Consider the following 16407-nt stretch of genomic DNA (forward strand, 5'->3'; position numbering starts at 1 on the left):
TCCCAGGGTCAGACACAGGGTGAATCTCCCTCCACACCGTCCCATCACACACTCCCGGGGTCAGACACAGAGTGTATCTCCCTCCACACCGTCCCATCACACACTCCCGGGGTCAGACACAGGGTGAATCTCCCTCCACACCATCCCATCACACTCTCCCAGGGTCAGACAGAGTGAAGCCCCCTCCACATTGTCCCATCACACACTCCCGGGGTCAGACACCGGCTGAATCTCCCTCCACATCGTCCCATCATACACTCCCGGGGTCAGACACAGAGTGAAACTCCCTCCGCACCGTCCCATCACACTCCCAGGGTCAGACATAGAGTGAAACTCCCTCCACACCCTCCCATCACACTCTCCCAGGGTCAGACACAGAGTGAAACTCCCTCCACATTGTCCCATCACACACTCCCAGGGTCAGACACAGAGTGAAACTCCCTCCACACTGTCCAATCACACACTCCCAGGGTCAGACACAGAGTGAAACTCCCTCCACACCGTCCCATCACACACTCCCGGGGTCAGACACAGAGTGAATCTCCCTCCACACCGTCCCATCACACACTCCCGGGGTCAGACACATAGTGAATCTCCCTCCACACTGTCCCATCACACACTCCCGGGGTCAGACACAGAGTGACGCTCCCTCCACACCGTCCCATCACACACTCCCGGGGTCAGACACAGAGTGAATCTCCCTCCACACTGTCCCATCACACACTCCCGGGGTCAGACATGGTGAATCTCCCTCCACACCGTCCCATCACACACTCCCGGGGTCAGACACAGAGTGAATCTCCCTCCACACTGTCCCATCACACACTCCCGGGGTCAGACACAGAGTGAAACTCCCTCCACACCATCCCATCACACACTCCCGGGGTCAGACACAGGGTAAATCTCCCTCCACACCGTCCCATCACACACTCCCGGGGTCAGACACAGAGTGAATCTCCCTCCACACCGTCCCATCACACACTCCCGGGGTCAGACACAGAGTGACCCTCCCTCCACACTGTCCCATCACACATTCCCAGGGTCAGACACAGAGTGAATCTCCCTCCACACTATCCCATCACACACTCCCGGGGTCAGACACAGAGTGAATCTCCCTCCACACCATCCCATCACACACTCCCGGGGTCAGACACAGAGTGAAACTCCCTCCACACCATCACATCACACACTCCCGGGGTCAGACACAGGGTGAATCTCCCTCCACACCGTCCCATCACACACTCCCGGGGTCAGACACAGAGTGAATCTCCCTCCACACCGTCTCATCACATACTCCCGGGGTCAGACACAGGGTGAATCTCCCTCCACACCATCCCATCACACTCTCCCAGGGTCAGACACAGGGTGAATCTCCCTCCACACCGTCCCATCACACACTCCCGGGGTCAGACACAGAGTGTATCTCCCTCCACACCGTCCCATCACACACTCCCGGGGTCAGACACAGGGTGAATCTCCCTCCACACCATCCCATCACACTCTCCCAGGGTCAGACAGAGTGAAGCCCCCTCCACATTGTCCCATCACACACTCCCGGGGTCAGACACCGGCTGAATCTCCCTCCACATCGTCCCATCATACACTCCCGGGGTCAGACACAGAGTGAAACTCCCTCCGCACCGTCCCATCACACTCCCAGGGTCAGACATAGAGTGAAACTCCCTCCACACCCTCCCATCACACTCTCCCAGGGTCAGACACAGAGTGAAACTCCCTCCACATTGTCCCATCACACACTCCCAGGGTCAGACACAGAGTGAAACTCCCTCCACACTGTCCAATCACACACTCCCAGGGTCAGACACAGAGTGAAACTCCCTCCACATTGTCCCATCACACACTCCCAGGGTCAGACACAGAGTGAAACTCCCTCCACACTGTCCAATCACACACTCCCGGGGTCAGACACAGAGTGACCCTCCCTCCACACCGTCCCATCACACACTCCCAGGGTCAGACACAGAGTGAATCTCCCTCCACACCGTCCCATCACACACTCCCAGAGTCAGACACAGGGTGAATCTCCCTCCACATCGTCCCATCACACTCCAAGGGTCAGACACAGAGTGAAACTCCCTCCACACCGTCCCATCACACACTCCCAGAGTCAGATACAGAGTGAAGCTCCCTCCACACCATCCCATCACACACTCCCAGAGTCAGATACAGAGTGAAGCTCCCTCCACACCATCCCATCACACACTCCCGGGGTCAGAGACTGAGTGAAGCTCCCTCCACACCATCCCATCAATTTCCAGGTAGAAGACCAAGCTAGCAAGCAAGCTGTGGACAGGACTGACACCATTGTTGTTAGGATCTCTCTGCTGCCCAGAAAGAGGAGTATAGATGTGGCTGCAATTGAGCAGCACCAGACTAGGCCTCACGCAGTTGTTCCTGAGAAGGAAACTGTTCGCTGAGAGCCGCGGTCTGTGTGTACTGCAACTACTCCATGGCACAGAAAGGAAGCGAGTCAGTGCAGTGGCAAGAACACATCCCATGTCAGAAAGGTGTGTGACTTGGTAGGGGTTCCCTGTCTGGCTACTGAAGATACGCGGGGTCTCATGTGAATTCTCTCTTTCCCCCCTTTTGAGTACTTGCCCACAAGGCTGGTGAGACCTAAGCCCCAGATTCAAATCTTTGGAGTGATTCACCTGGTGCAGAGGGGGTGAATCACTCAGGGGAACCTGCAATTTCTGGCCATTCCCAGTTCCAAGCAGAAACTCCCAGAGCCCTCTGAGGAAACGTTCGTGCCTGAGTATCATGGAGACAGGTTCTCCAGAGGACTTCCGGCAGCAGTGGGCCACACACCATCCTGGGCAAGGATGAAAAGGTTTCAATTTACCAATTATATCAATATTTCAATCGAAAGTTATGTAAATGAACGTCATTCTTTGTTAGACAGAGAAAAGCTCCTTCAGGCCGGGCAAAGCCAAATTCCTGGTAGGCTGAACAGTTCACCAAATTAACTGCACTTTCTCATCCCGGCTACCCAAAGCCACAACCTTCTGTCAGGTTCAAGGTCATGGGTACCACTGATCCTCCCCCTCCCCCATCCCTGACCACTGGGGGAGCGTCCTCAGGTCAGGCTCACTGCCACACATGGCATTGCAGTCAGATCACAGACACAGAGAACACATAGAACATGGAGCGTATGAGACAGTGAAGGAGAGAAGCTTAGTTCAAACACAGTCAGACACAAATCTGTGGCAGTGCACAAGAGTGAAGGAGGGTCTTGATGTATGTTAAGTTTTGTAACTCAAAAATAGAAAGCTAATTGAAAGTGAAGCAAGGCAGCTGGGAGTTAACTCGTGTATGTTTGATTTAACTACATGTATGTATGTCACAGTGGTATGATGAAGTAAGCCATTCACATTCTTCGTATGTATAAACATAACAAATTACTTAAACAACAAGGAACGCTTAGCCAAACAATATTTACAATATTACTCAAATATTGAGTACAATGATCCATTGGTGCAAGGAAGCAACTCTCCACCAGCAGGGGGCAGCTCAGCCCCGCTTCTGAAACAGTCGAAAGGGTCTCCAGCAACAGGTCTGGGATAAAGAGGAGGAAAGGAGAGCGCGAGGGGGAATTTGGGAGCAAGAGTGGGGGTAGGAAGGAAGTGGGTATTGGGGATTAAGATATTGGGGAGTGAGAAGGAATCTGGGATCGAGAAGGGAATGGGGAAGGAGGGAGCGGGAAACAGATTGGGAGGAAACACAAGACTGAATAAGCTGAATGGCCTACCCTCTGTTCGTTGGGTGTGGGAGGAATTTCCTGAAAACAGTGTTCAGATTTGGACTGGTACCTGGGTGGGGGGGGGAGGGGTGGGAGGTGAGGGGCAGAGAGGTACCAGGCTGATGCCTGATTCACTGTGGGTCACATACAGAAGGGATTTAGATCAATTTTCAGCACGTTCAACAGAAACACAATGGGCCGAAGGCCTGTTTTGTCCTACATGCAACCAGCTCCTGACAGTCAGTAGCAGGGGAGGTGCCACAAAGACTGATGTATACAGAGGCAGACTGTTGGGGGCAGGGGAGGGTCAAGACCTACTGCAGGTGTGGTTCAGCAGATCTATGCCCCATGGTGGAACCCTCCCCTTTGTGTCTGTCCCCTTAATCCCTCCCCCAGATGCTTGGGACATTCCTCATGCCCCAAGGCTGTTCAAATCTGGTGTGAGGTGAAAGGAGCGGGACAGGATGTCAGTGACTGCAGCAGAACTCAGCGCTGCTCATTACAGGGTGAAGTATTGCAGGACCTAGTCCCAGAGTAACTGCTGCCCGCTGGCAACTGCATTGCTGCTCACAAAGACGGCATCCCCAGCCGGCCGGATAAATCTGTCCTCCTGTCCACTAGGTCAGGGCTCTCTGTGCTCCCAGCCTGTGCAAACTTGCGTTCCATGCCCACGTATATCTGTGCTACACTGGCATTTGCTGGATCATTGAAGCAGTCACCTCGTGCGTCATCAGGGAACCCAACACCAAATGACAGGCCCTGGAGGTGGCAAGGATGCAGCTCATGGCTGTCCAGGGAGGGGGAGGGCATTCGCTCTGCTCAGCCTCAACTTTACCTCAAACAAACCAGCACATACTCCCCACCTTATCACCACCCTCATCTGTGGGTCACACACAGCTCCGTCCCCACTAATATCGTACTTCAGTGTTATACAGTGACAGACCTGTCCCCACCGGTATCGTACCCTGGTGTTAAACAGTGACAGACCCGTTCCCACCGGTATCGTACCCCAATGTTGTACAGTGACCGACCCGTCCCCACCGGTATCGTACCCCGATGTTATACAGTGACAGACCCGTCCCCACCGGTACTGTACCCCGGTGTTAAACAGTGACAGACCCATCCCCACCAGTACTGTACCCCGGTGTTATACAGTGACAGACTTGTCCCCACCGGTATCGTACCCCAGTGTTATACAGTGACAGACCCGTCCCCACCGGTATCGTACCCCGGTGTTGTACAGTGACAGACCTGTCCCCACCGGTACTGTACCCCAGTGTTGTACAGTGACAGACCTGTCCCCACCGGTACTGTACCCCAGTGTTATACAGTGACAGACCCGTCCCCACCGGTATCGTACCCTGGTGTTATACAGCGACAGACCCGTCCCCACCGGTACTGTACCCTGGTGTTATACAGTGACAGACCCATCCTGACCAGTACTGTACCCCGATGTTCGATGGCGTTAGTGGTGCACTTGCCGAGTCTAGACCCACCTGTGCTGGGAGAAGTTGGGCAGCTGGTCCACGTTCTCCAGGTAGGTGGCAAGCCATGTCATGGTGTTGCTGATACTCGAGCTGTCCTGGCGTTCTTTGAGAGGAGCTTCGACTGAGTTAAAGTCTTCCTGTTTAATTCGTTCTGGAGTGGCCTCGATGATCTGCTCAGCCAGGGCCATCATGTCCACCTGTGAGGGGCAGGAGCACATTCGGTCAGCACAGGCAGTGCAACATTTTAACAACTGTATCACTTGGGACGGGAATAACGACTGTACCTCCTGAGAAGGGAGTTGGGGACCCAAAGTGGGACATGTGGACCCGAAGGTGGGGATGCAGACCCTAATGATCCCGGGCTGGAAATTGGGACTCGGGGATCCCAGTGTAGGATCGGATTCCGAGCCAAGCAAGTGGCAGAGTGTGTACGAGGGTTCATGGGGAAGACAGGGTCTGGTTCGTACCTGTAACATGTCGACAGGCGGCGGGAACTCCTCATTTTCCGCATTCTCGTTAAACCGCAGGAGGTCGGTCTCAATGGAATCCCGACCGATCATCACGGAGAACTGCCTGTTGCCATGCGTCGGCCCGTAGTCAATGAAGTAGCGGGACTGGGGAGTGGGGCTGGGGGTCCCTCGTTGCCGAGACTCCTGCTGTGAGGGGAGGGGCCACAGTAAGTTCCCCTTCCCCCCAGGGCTGGCTGGCCCCACCATCTGCTGAGACTCGCAGACCTCCATGGCAATGTCCGGGTCCCCATGGGCACCAAGCTCAGGGCTGTAGGTAGCGCTCTCCCCACTCACCGATGCGCTGGAGTATGCTGAGCTCACGGAGTTGGCTCCCAAGCCCTCAGGCAGCGAGGAGGGAGAGGAGGGGCTGGTGGCCGCGCTCAGACCTGTGGGAGACAAGGGTGAGTGCAGATCCAAACCAACACAGGACCACACAGCTCTGAACAGCAACAGGGACACACACTGAAGGCCAGTGCCCCAACCCTGGCCATAGGAAACCTCTACAGGGACTCAGTCTGGTGGGAACCCACTGTCTAACTGAGCTCAGGACAGGAAATGCTTAGCAGACTACTGTACTGATGAGAAGGAGATTGCGGAGACTGCAGAGAAGGCTGACGAGAAGTATTCGGGAGTGAGGAACCTGAAAGGGGATCTCACTGAAACCTTTCAAATGTTGAAAAGCTGAAATAGATCGGACGTGGCAAATATGTGGATGTCTAAGAACAAAGGACAAAGACTGAAAATAGATTCCATTTCGAATGGAAATGGGGAGGAATTTCTTTAGCCAGAGGGTGGTGAATCTGTGGAATTTGTCGCTGCGGGCGGCTCTGGAGGCCGGGTCTTAGTACATTTAAGGCAGAGGTTGATGGATTCTTCATCAGTCGCAGTATGAAGGGATACGGGGAGAAGGCAGGAGACTTCAGATTCAGGTTATTTATTTATCACATGTACATCGAAACATACAGTGAAATGGGTCGTTTGAGTGAACAACCAGCACACCCAAGGAGGTGCTGCAGGCAGACTGCGTGTAGCCCACAATCTGCACCCAGACAGCATGTCCACAACGCTTGGCAGAACACAACTACAGCAAAACAAGCCCCCGTTCCTCACCATCAATGCACATAACAGTCCTCTATTCCCAGCACCAGGCGTCACTTTACATCACAGATGAGGAGGAATTCCTTTAGCCAGCGGGTGGCAAATCTGTGGAATTCATTTCCACAGACGGCTGTGAAAGCCAAGTCATTGGGTATATTTAAAGTGGAGCTGCATAGAATCTTGATGGACAAGGGGGTTATGGTTCTGTGGAGAAGCGAGGAAAACAGGGCTCAAGAGTCAAATCACCTATGATGGTATGGTGGAGCAGACTTGATGGGCTGAATGGCCTAATTCTGCCTCTACATCTCATGGTTTGGTGTTATCTACAAACAACTGATAAATGGATCTCAATGGGTCAGGCAGGATCCCTGGGGCTGAATGGACAGTGGACGTTTCGGACCATGAACCATCATCAGGACTCTCCAGCTTCCCACACAGATGCTGCCTAACCCCAGGGCTCACCAAAAAGTATCATCTGTTGGCACCAATAGGACCTCATTCCCACCCATTCACCTGTACGTAACAGCCAAGAATCAATCTCTGTGGGATTGGAAGGTGGCAAACAGAGAGACCAAATATCCTCAAGACACAGGTCTCCAGAGGAGACAAATAGCACTGAGACACCAGGTAAAATGGCACATGGACATCACGAAGAAACAGCCAACACAACTCCAGGTCAAATGTCCCTCAGACAGAGACAACACAACTCCAGGTCGAATGTCCCACAGAGACAACACAACTCCAGGTCAAATGTCCCTCAGACAGAGACAACACAACTCCAGGTCGAATGTCCCACAGAGACAACACAACTCCAGGTCGAATGTCCCACAGAGACAACACAACTCCAGGTCGAATGTCTCACAGAGACAACACAACTTCAGGTCGAATGTCCCATAGAGACAACACAACTCCATGTCGAATGTCCCACAGAGACAACACAACTCCAGATCGAATGTCCCACAGACAGAGACAACACAACTCCAGGTTGAATGTCCCACAAACAGAGACAACACAACTCCAGGTTGAATGTCCCACAAAGACAACGCAACTCCAGGTTGAATGTCCCACAGAGACAACACAAGTCCAGGTCGAAAGTCCCACAGAGACAACACAACTCCAGGTCGAATGTCCCACAGAGACAACACAACTCCATGTCGAATGTCCCACAGACAGAGACAACACAACACCAGGTCGAATGTCCCACAGACAGAGACAACACAACTCCAGGTCGAATATCCTACAGAGATAACACAACTCCAGGTCGAATGTCCCACAGAGACAACACAACTCCATGTCGAATGTCCCACAGACAGAGACAACACAACTCCAGGTCGAATGTCCCACAGAGACAACACAACTCCAGGTCGAATGTCCCACAGAGACAACACAACTACAGGTCGAATGTCCCACAGAGACAACACAACTACAGGTCCAATGTCCCACAGAGACAACACAACACCAGGTCGAATGTCCCACAGAGACAACACAACGCCAGATCGAATGTCCCACAGACAGAGACAACACAACTCCAGGTCGAATCTCCCACAAACAGAGACAACACAACTCCAGGTTGAATGTCCCACAAAGACAACGCAACTCCAGGTTGAATGTCCCACAGAGACAACACAACTTCAGGTCGAATGTCCCACAGAGACAACTCAACACCAGGTCGAAAGTCCCACAGAAACAACACAACACCATGTCGAATGTCCCAAAGAGACAACACAACTCCATGTCGAACGTCCCACAGACAGAGACAAGACAACTCCAGGTCGATTGACCCACAGAAACAACACAACTCCAGGTCGAATGTCCTACAGAAACAACACAACTCCATGTCGAATGTCCCAAAGACAGAGACAACTCAACTCCATGTCGAATGTCCCACAGACAGAGACAACACAACTCCATGTCGAATGTCACACAGACAGAGACAACACAACACCAGGTCGAATGTTCCACAGAGACAACACAACTACAGGTCGAATGTCCTACAGAGACAACACAACTCCAGGTCGAATGTCCCACAGAGACAACACAACTCTAGGTCGAATGTTCCACAAAGACAACACAACTTCAGGTTGAATGTCCCACAGAGACAACTCAATGCCAGGTCGAAAGTCCCACAGAAACAACACAACGCCAGGTCGAATGTCCCACAGACAGAGACAACACAACGCCAGGTCGAATGTCCCACAGAGACAACACAACTACAGGTCCAACGTCCCACAGAGACAACACAACGCCAGGTCGAATGTCCCACAGACAGAGACAACACAACGCCAGGTCGAATGTCCCACAGACAGAGACAAAAAAACTCCATGTTGAATGTCCCACAGAGACAACACAACTCCAGGTCGAATGTCCCACAGAGACAACACAACTCCATGTCGAATGTCCCACAGACACAACACAACTACAGGTCGAATGTCCCACAGACAGAGACAACACAACTCCAGGTCGAATGTCCCACAGAGACAACACAACTCCAAGTCGAATTTCCCACAGAGACAACACAACTGCATGTCGAATGTCCCACAGAGACATCACAACTCCAGGTCAAATGTCCTACAGAGACAACACAACTCCAGGTCGAATATCCTACAGAGACAACACAACTCCAGGTCGAATGTCCCACAGAGACAACGCAGCTTCAGGTCGAATATCCCACAGACAGAGTCAACACAACTCCAGGTCGAATGTCCCACAGAGACAACACAATGCCAGGTCAAAAGTCCCACAGAGACAACACAACTTCAGGTCGAATGTCCCACAGATACAACACAACTCCAGGTCAAATATCCTACAGAGACAACACAACTCCATGTCAAATGTCGCACAGAGAGAATACAACTCCAGGTCGAATGTCCCACAGTGACAACAAAACTCCATCTCGAATGTCCCACAGAGACAACACAACACCAGGTCGAATGTCCCACAGACAGAGACAACACAACTCCATGTCGAATGTCACACAGACAGAGACAACACAACTCCAGGTCGAATATCCTACAGAGATAACACAACTCCAGGTCGAATGTCCCACAGAGACAACACAACTCCAGGTCGAAGGTCCCACAGATACAACACAGCTCCATGTCGAACAACCAATTGACATCGCACAGACAGACACAACGTAACTCCAGGGTGAATGTCCCACAGACGGAGACAACACAACTTCAGGTCGAATGTCCCACAGAGACAATAAAACTCCAGGTTGAATGTCCCACAGAGACAATAAAACTCCAGGTTGAATGTCCCACAGAGACAACACAACTCCATGTTGAATGTCCCACAGACAGAGACAACACAACACCAGGTCGAATGTCCCACAGACAGAGACAACACAACTCCAGGTCGAATATCCTACAGAGATAACACAACTCCAGGTCGAATGTCCCACAGAGACAACACAACTCCATGTCGAATGTCCCACAGACAGAGACAACACAACTCCAGGTCGAATGTCCCACAGAGACAACACAACTCCATGTCGAATGTCCCACAGACAGAGACAACAAAACAGCAGGTCAAATGTCGCACAGAGAGAATACAACTCCAGGTCGAATGTCCCACAGTGACAACAAAACTCCATCTCGAATGTCCCACAGAGACAACACAACACCAGGTCGAATGTCCCACAGACAGAGACAACACAACTCCATGTCGAATGTCACACAGACAGAGACAACACAACTCCAGGTCGAATATCCTACAGAGATAACACAACTCCAGGTCGAATGTCCCACAGAGACAACACAACTCCAGGTCGAAGGTCCCACAGATACAACACAGCTCCATGTCGAACAACCAATTGACATCGCACAGACAGACACAACGTAACTCCAGGGTGAATGTCCCACAGACGGAGACAACACAACTTCAGGTCGAATGTCCCACAGAGACAATAAAACTCCAGGTTGAATGTCCCACAGAGACAACACAACTCCATGTTGAATGTCCCACAGAGACAACAAAACTCCATCTCAAATGTCCCACAGAGACAACACAACTCCATGTCGAATATCCCACAGACAGAGACAACACAACACCAGGTCGAATGTCCCACAGACAGAGACAACACAACTCCAGGTCGAATATCCTACAGAGATAACACAACTCCAGGTCGAATGTCCCACAGAGACAACACAACTCCATGTCGAATGTCCCACAGACAGAGACAACACAACTCCAGGTCGAATGTCCCACAGAGACAACACAACTCCAGGTCGAATGTCCCACAGAGACAACACAACTACAGGTCGAATGTCCCACAGAGACAACACAACTACAGGTCCAATGTCCCACAGAGACAACACAACACCAGGTCGAATGTCCCACAGAGACAACACAACGCCAGATCGAATGTCCCACAGACAGAGACAACACAACTCCAGGTCGAATCTCCCACAAACAGAGACAACACAACTCCAGGTTGAATGTCCCACAAAGACAACGCAACTCCAGGTTGAATGTCCCACAGAGACAACACAACTCCAGGGCGAATGTTCCACAGAGACAACACAACTTCAGGTCGAATGTCCCACAGAGACAACTCAACACCAGGTCGAAAGTCCCACAGAAACAACACAACACCATGTCGAATGTCCCAAAGAGACAACACAACTCCATGTCGAACGTCCCACAGACAGAGACAAGACAACTCCAGGTCGATTGACCCACAGAAACAACACAACTCCAGGTCGAATGTCCTACAGAAACAACACAACTCCATGTCGAATGTCCCAAAGACAGAGACAACTCAACTCCATGTCGAATGTCCCACAGACAGAGACAACACAACTCCATGTCGAATGTCACACAGACAGAGACAACACAACACCAGGTCGAATGTTCCACAGAGACAACACAACTACAGGTCGAATGTCCTACAGAGACAACACAACTCCAGGTCGAATGTCCCACAGAGACAACACAACTCTAGGTCGAATGTTCCACAAAGACAACACAACTTCAGGTTGAATGTCCCACAGAGACAACTCAATGCCAGGTCGAAAGTCCCACAGAAACAACACAACACCATGTCGAATGTCCCAAAGAGACAACACAACTCCATGTCGAACGTACCACAGACAGAGACAACACAACTCCAGGTCGATTGACCCACAGAGACAACACAACTCCAGGTCGAATGACCCACAGAGACAACACAACGCCAGGTCGAATGTCCCACAGACAGAGACAACACAACGCCAGGTCGAATGTCCCACAGAGACAACACAACTACAGGTCCAACGTCCCACAGAGACAACACAACGCCAGGTCGAATGTCCCACAGACAGAGACAACACAACGCCAGGTCGAATGTCCCACAGACAGAGACAAAAAAACTCCATGTTGAATGTCCCACAGAGACAACACAACTCCAGGTCGAATGTCCCACAGAGACAACACAACTCCATGTCGAATGTCCCACAGACACAACACAACTACAGGTCGAATGTCCCACAGACAGAGACAACACAACTCCAGGTCGAATGTCCCACAGAGACAACACAACTCCAGGTCGAATATCCTACAGAGACAATACAACTCCAGGTCGAAAGTCCCACAGAGACAACACAACTCCATGTCGAATATCCTACAGAGACAACACAACTCCAGGTCGAAAGTCCCACAGAGACAACACAACTCCATGTCGAATGTCCCACAGAGACAACACAACTCCATGTCGAATGTCCCACAGAGACAACACAACTCCGGGTCGTATGTCCCACAGAGACAACACAACTCCAGGTCGAATGTCCCACATAGACAACACAACTACAGGTGGAATGTCCCACAGAGACAACACAACTCCAGTTCGAAAGTCCCACAGAGACAACACAACTCCAGGTCGAAAGTCCCACAGAGACAACACAACTCCAGGTCGAATATCCTACAGAGACAACACAACTCCGGGTCGTATGTCCCACAGACAGAGACAACACAACTCCAGGTCGAATGTCCCACATAGACAACACAACTCCAGGTCGAATGTCCCACAGAGACAACACAACTCCAGGTCGAATGTCCCACATAGACAACACAACTACAGGTGGAATGTCCCACAGACAGAGACAACACAACTACAGGTCGAATGTCCCACAGACAGAGACAACACAACTCCAGGTCGAATGTCCCACAGAGACAACACAACTCCAAGTCGAATTTCCCACAGAGACAACACAACTGCATGTCGAATGTCCCACAGAGACATCACAACTCCAGGTCGAATGTCCCACAGAGACAACGCAGCTTCAGGTCGAATGTCACACAGAGACAACGCAACTTCAGGTCGAATGTCCCACAGACAGAGACAACACAACTCCATGTCGAATGTCCCACAGACAGAGACAACACAACAGCAGGTCGAATGTCCCACAGATACAACACAACTCCAGGTCGAATGTTCCAGAGACAACTCAACGCCAGGTCGAATGTCCCACAGGCAAAGACAAAACAACTCCAGGTCGAATGTCCCACAGACACAACACAACTACAGGTCGAATGTCCCACAGACAGAGACAACACAACTCCATGTCGAATGTCCCACAGACACAACACAACTACAGGTCGAATGTCCCACAGACAGAGACAACACAACTCCAGGTCGAATGTCCCACAGAGACAACACAACTCCAAGTCGAATTTCCCACAGAGACAACACAACTGCATGTCGAATGTCCCACAGAGACAACACAACTCCAGGTCAAATGTCCCACAGAGACAACACAACTCCAGGTCAAATGTCCCACAGAGACAACACAACTCCAGGTCGAATGTCCCACAGACAGAGACAACACAACTCCATGTCGAATGTCCCACAGACAGAGACAACAAAACAGCAGGTCGAATGTCCAACAGATACAACACAACTCCAGGTCGAATGTTCCAGAGACAACTCAACGCCAGGTCGAAAGTCCCACATAGACAACACAACTCCATGTCGAATGTCCCACAGACAGAGAAAACACAACTCCAGGTCGAATGACCCACAGAGATAACACAACTCCAGGAGGAATGTCCCACAGAGACAACACAACTCCATGTCGAATGTCCCACAGAGACAACACAACTCCAGGTCGAATGTCCCACAGAGACAACACAACACCATGTCGAATGTCCCACCGACAGAGACAACACAACTCCATGTCGAATGTCCCACAGACAGAGACAACACAACCCCAGATCGAATGTCCCACAGAGACAACACAACTCCAGGTCGAATGTCCCACAGATACAACACAACTCCAGGTCGAATGTTCCACAGAGACAACACAACTTCAGGTCGAATGTCCCACAGAGACAACATAACTTCAGTTCGAATGTCCCACAGAGACAACACAACTCCAGGTCGAATGTCCCACAGAGACAACTCAACGCCAGGTCTAATGTCCCACAGACAGAGACAACACAACTCCAGGTCGAATGTTCCACAGAGACAACACAACTTCAGGTCGAATGTCCCACAGAGACAACATAACTTCAGGTCGAATGTCCCACAGAGACAACACAACTCCAGGTCGAAAGTCCCACAGAAACAACACAACTCCAGATCGAATGTTCCACAGAGACAACACAACTTCAGGTCGAATGTCCCACAGGGACAACTCAACGCCAGGTCGAAAGTCCCACAGAGACAACACAACTCCAGGTTGAATGTCCCACAGAGACAACGCAACTTCAGGTCGAATGTCACACAGAGACAACGCAACTTCAGGTCGAAAGTCCCACAGACAGAGACAACACAACTCCATGTCGAATGTCCCACAGACAGAGACAGCACAACTCCAGGTCGAATGTCCAACAGAAACAACACAACTCCATTTCGAATGTTCCACAGAGACAACACAACTCCAGGTCGAATGACCCACAGAGATAACACAACTCCATGTCGAATGTCCCACAGACAGAGACAACACAACTCCAGGTCGAATATCCTACAGAGACAACACAACTCCAGGTCGAATGTCCCACAGAGACAACGCAACTTCAGGTCGAATGTCACACAGAGACAACGCAACCTCAGGTCGAAACTCCCACAGACAGAGACAACACAACTCCATGTCGAATGTCCCACAGACAGAGACAACACAACTCCAGGTCGAATGTCCCACAGAGACAACACAACTCCATGTCGAATGTCCCACAGACAGAGACAACACAACTCAAGGTCGAATGTCCCACAGAACAACACAACTCCAGGTCGAATGTCCCACAGAGACAACACAACTCCAGGCCGAATATCCTACAGAGACAACACAACTCCATATCGAATGTCCCACAGAGTCAACACAACTCCATGTCGAATGTCCCACAGAGACAACACAACTCCATGTCGAATGTCCCACAGAGACAACACAACTCCAGGTCGAAAGTCCCACAGAGACAACACAACTCCAGGTCGAATGTCCCACAGAGACAACACAACTCCAGGTCGAATATCCTACAGAGACAACACAACTCCAGGTCGAATATCCTACAGAGACAATACAACTCCAGGTCGAAAGTCCCACAGAGACAACACAACTCCATGTCGAATATCCTACAGAGACAACACAACTCCAGGTCGAAAGTCCCACAGAGACAACACAACTCCATGTCGAATGTCCCACAGAGACAACACAACTCCATGTCGAATGTCCCACAGAGACAACACAACTCCGGGTCGTATGTCCCACAGAGACAACACAACTCCAGGTCGAATGTCCCACATAGACAACACAACTACAGGTGGAATGTCCCACAGAGACAACACAACTCCAGTTCGAAAGTCCCACAGAGACAACACAACTCCAGGTCGAAAGTCCCACAGAGACAACACAACTCCAGGTCGAATATCCTACAGAGACAACACAACTCCGGGTCGTATGTCCCACAGACAGAGACAACACAACTCCAGGTCGAATGTCCCACATAGACAACACAACTCCAGGTCGAATGTCCCACAGAGACAACACAACTCCAGGTCGAATGTCCCACATAGACAACACAACTACAGGTGGAATGTCCCACAGACAGAGACAACACAACTCAAGGTCGAATGTCCCACAGAACAACATAACTCCAGGTCGAATGTCCCACAGAGACAACACAACTCCAGGCCGAATATCCTACAGAGACAACACAACTCCATATCGAATGTCCCACAGAGTCAACACAACTCCATGTCGAATGTCCCACAGAGACAACACAACTCCATGTCGAATGTCCCACAGAGACAACACAACTCCAGGTCGAAAGTCCCACAGAGACAACACAACTCCAGGTCGAATGTCCCACAGAGACAACACAACTCCAGGTCGAATATCCTACAGAGACAACACAACTCCAGGTCAAATATCCTACAGAGACAATACAACTCCAGGTCGAAAGTCCCACAGAGACAACACAACTCCATGTCGAATATCCTACAGAGACAACACAACTCCAGGTCGAAAGTCCCACAGAGACAACACAACTCCATGTCGAATGTCCCACAGAGACAACACAACTCCATGTCGAATGTCCCACAGAGACAACACAACTCCGGGTCGTATGTCCCACAGAG

General features: G+C 51.1%; 1 protein-coding gene across 6 annotated transcripts in view; it reads right to left on the reverse strand.

Annotated features, from left to right (window-relative positions):
* Positions 1-16407, reverse strand: part of LOC132397051 (calmodulin-binding transcription activator 2-like) — a 221645-nt gene that overhangs the window by 79093 nt on the left and 126145 nt on the right. For 5 of the 6 annotated variants that reach the window (XR_009513250.1, XM_059975300.1, XM_059975298.1 and 2 more), the window contains 2 exons: positions 5715-6142; positions 5257-5444 (listed from right to left, as the gene is read on the reverse strand). Coding sequence is in view for 5 of the 6 variants with exons in the window: in XM_059975300.1 (XP_059831283.1) it covers positions 5257-5444; positions 5715-6142 (616 nt within the window). In the remaining variant the exon portion in view is untranslated. The remainder of the gene's footprint in view (positions 1-5256; positions 5445-5714; positions 6143-16407) is intronic. The other variant, XM_059975302.1, reaches the window with a different exon arrangement.

This window comes from Hypanus sabinus, chromosome 7, assembly GCF_030144855.1.
Source record: "Hypanus sabinus isolate sHypSab1 chromosome 7, sHypSab1.hap1, whole genome shotgun sequence".
Taxonomy (NCBI): domain Eukaryota; kingdom Metazoa; phylum Chordata; class Chondrichthyes; order Myliobatiformes; family Dasyatidae; genus Hypanus; species Hypanus sabinus.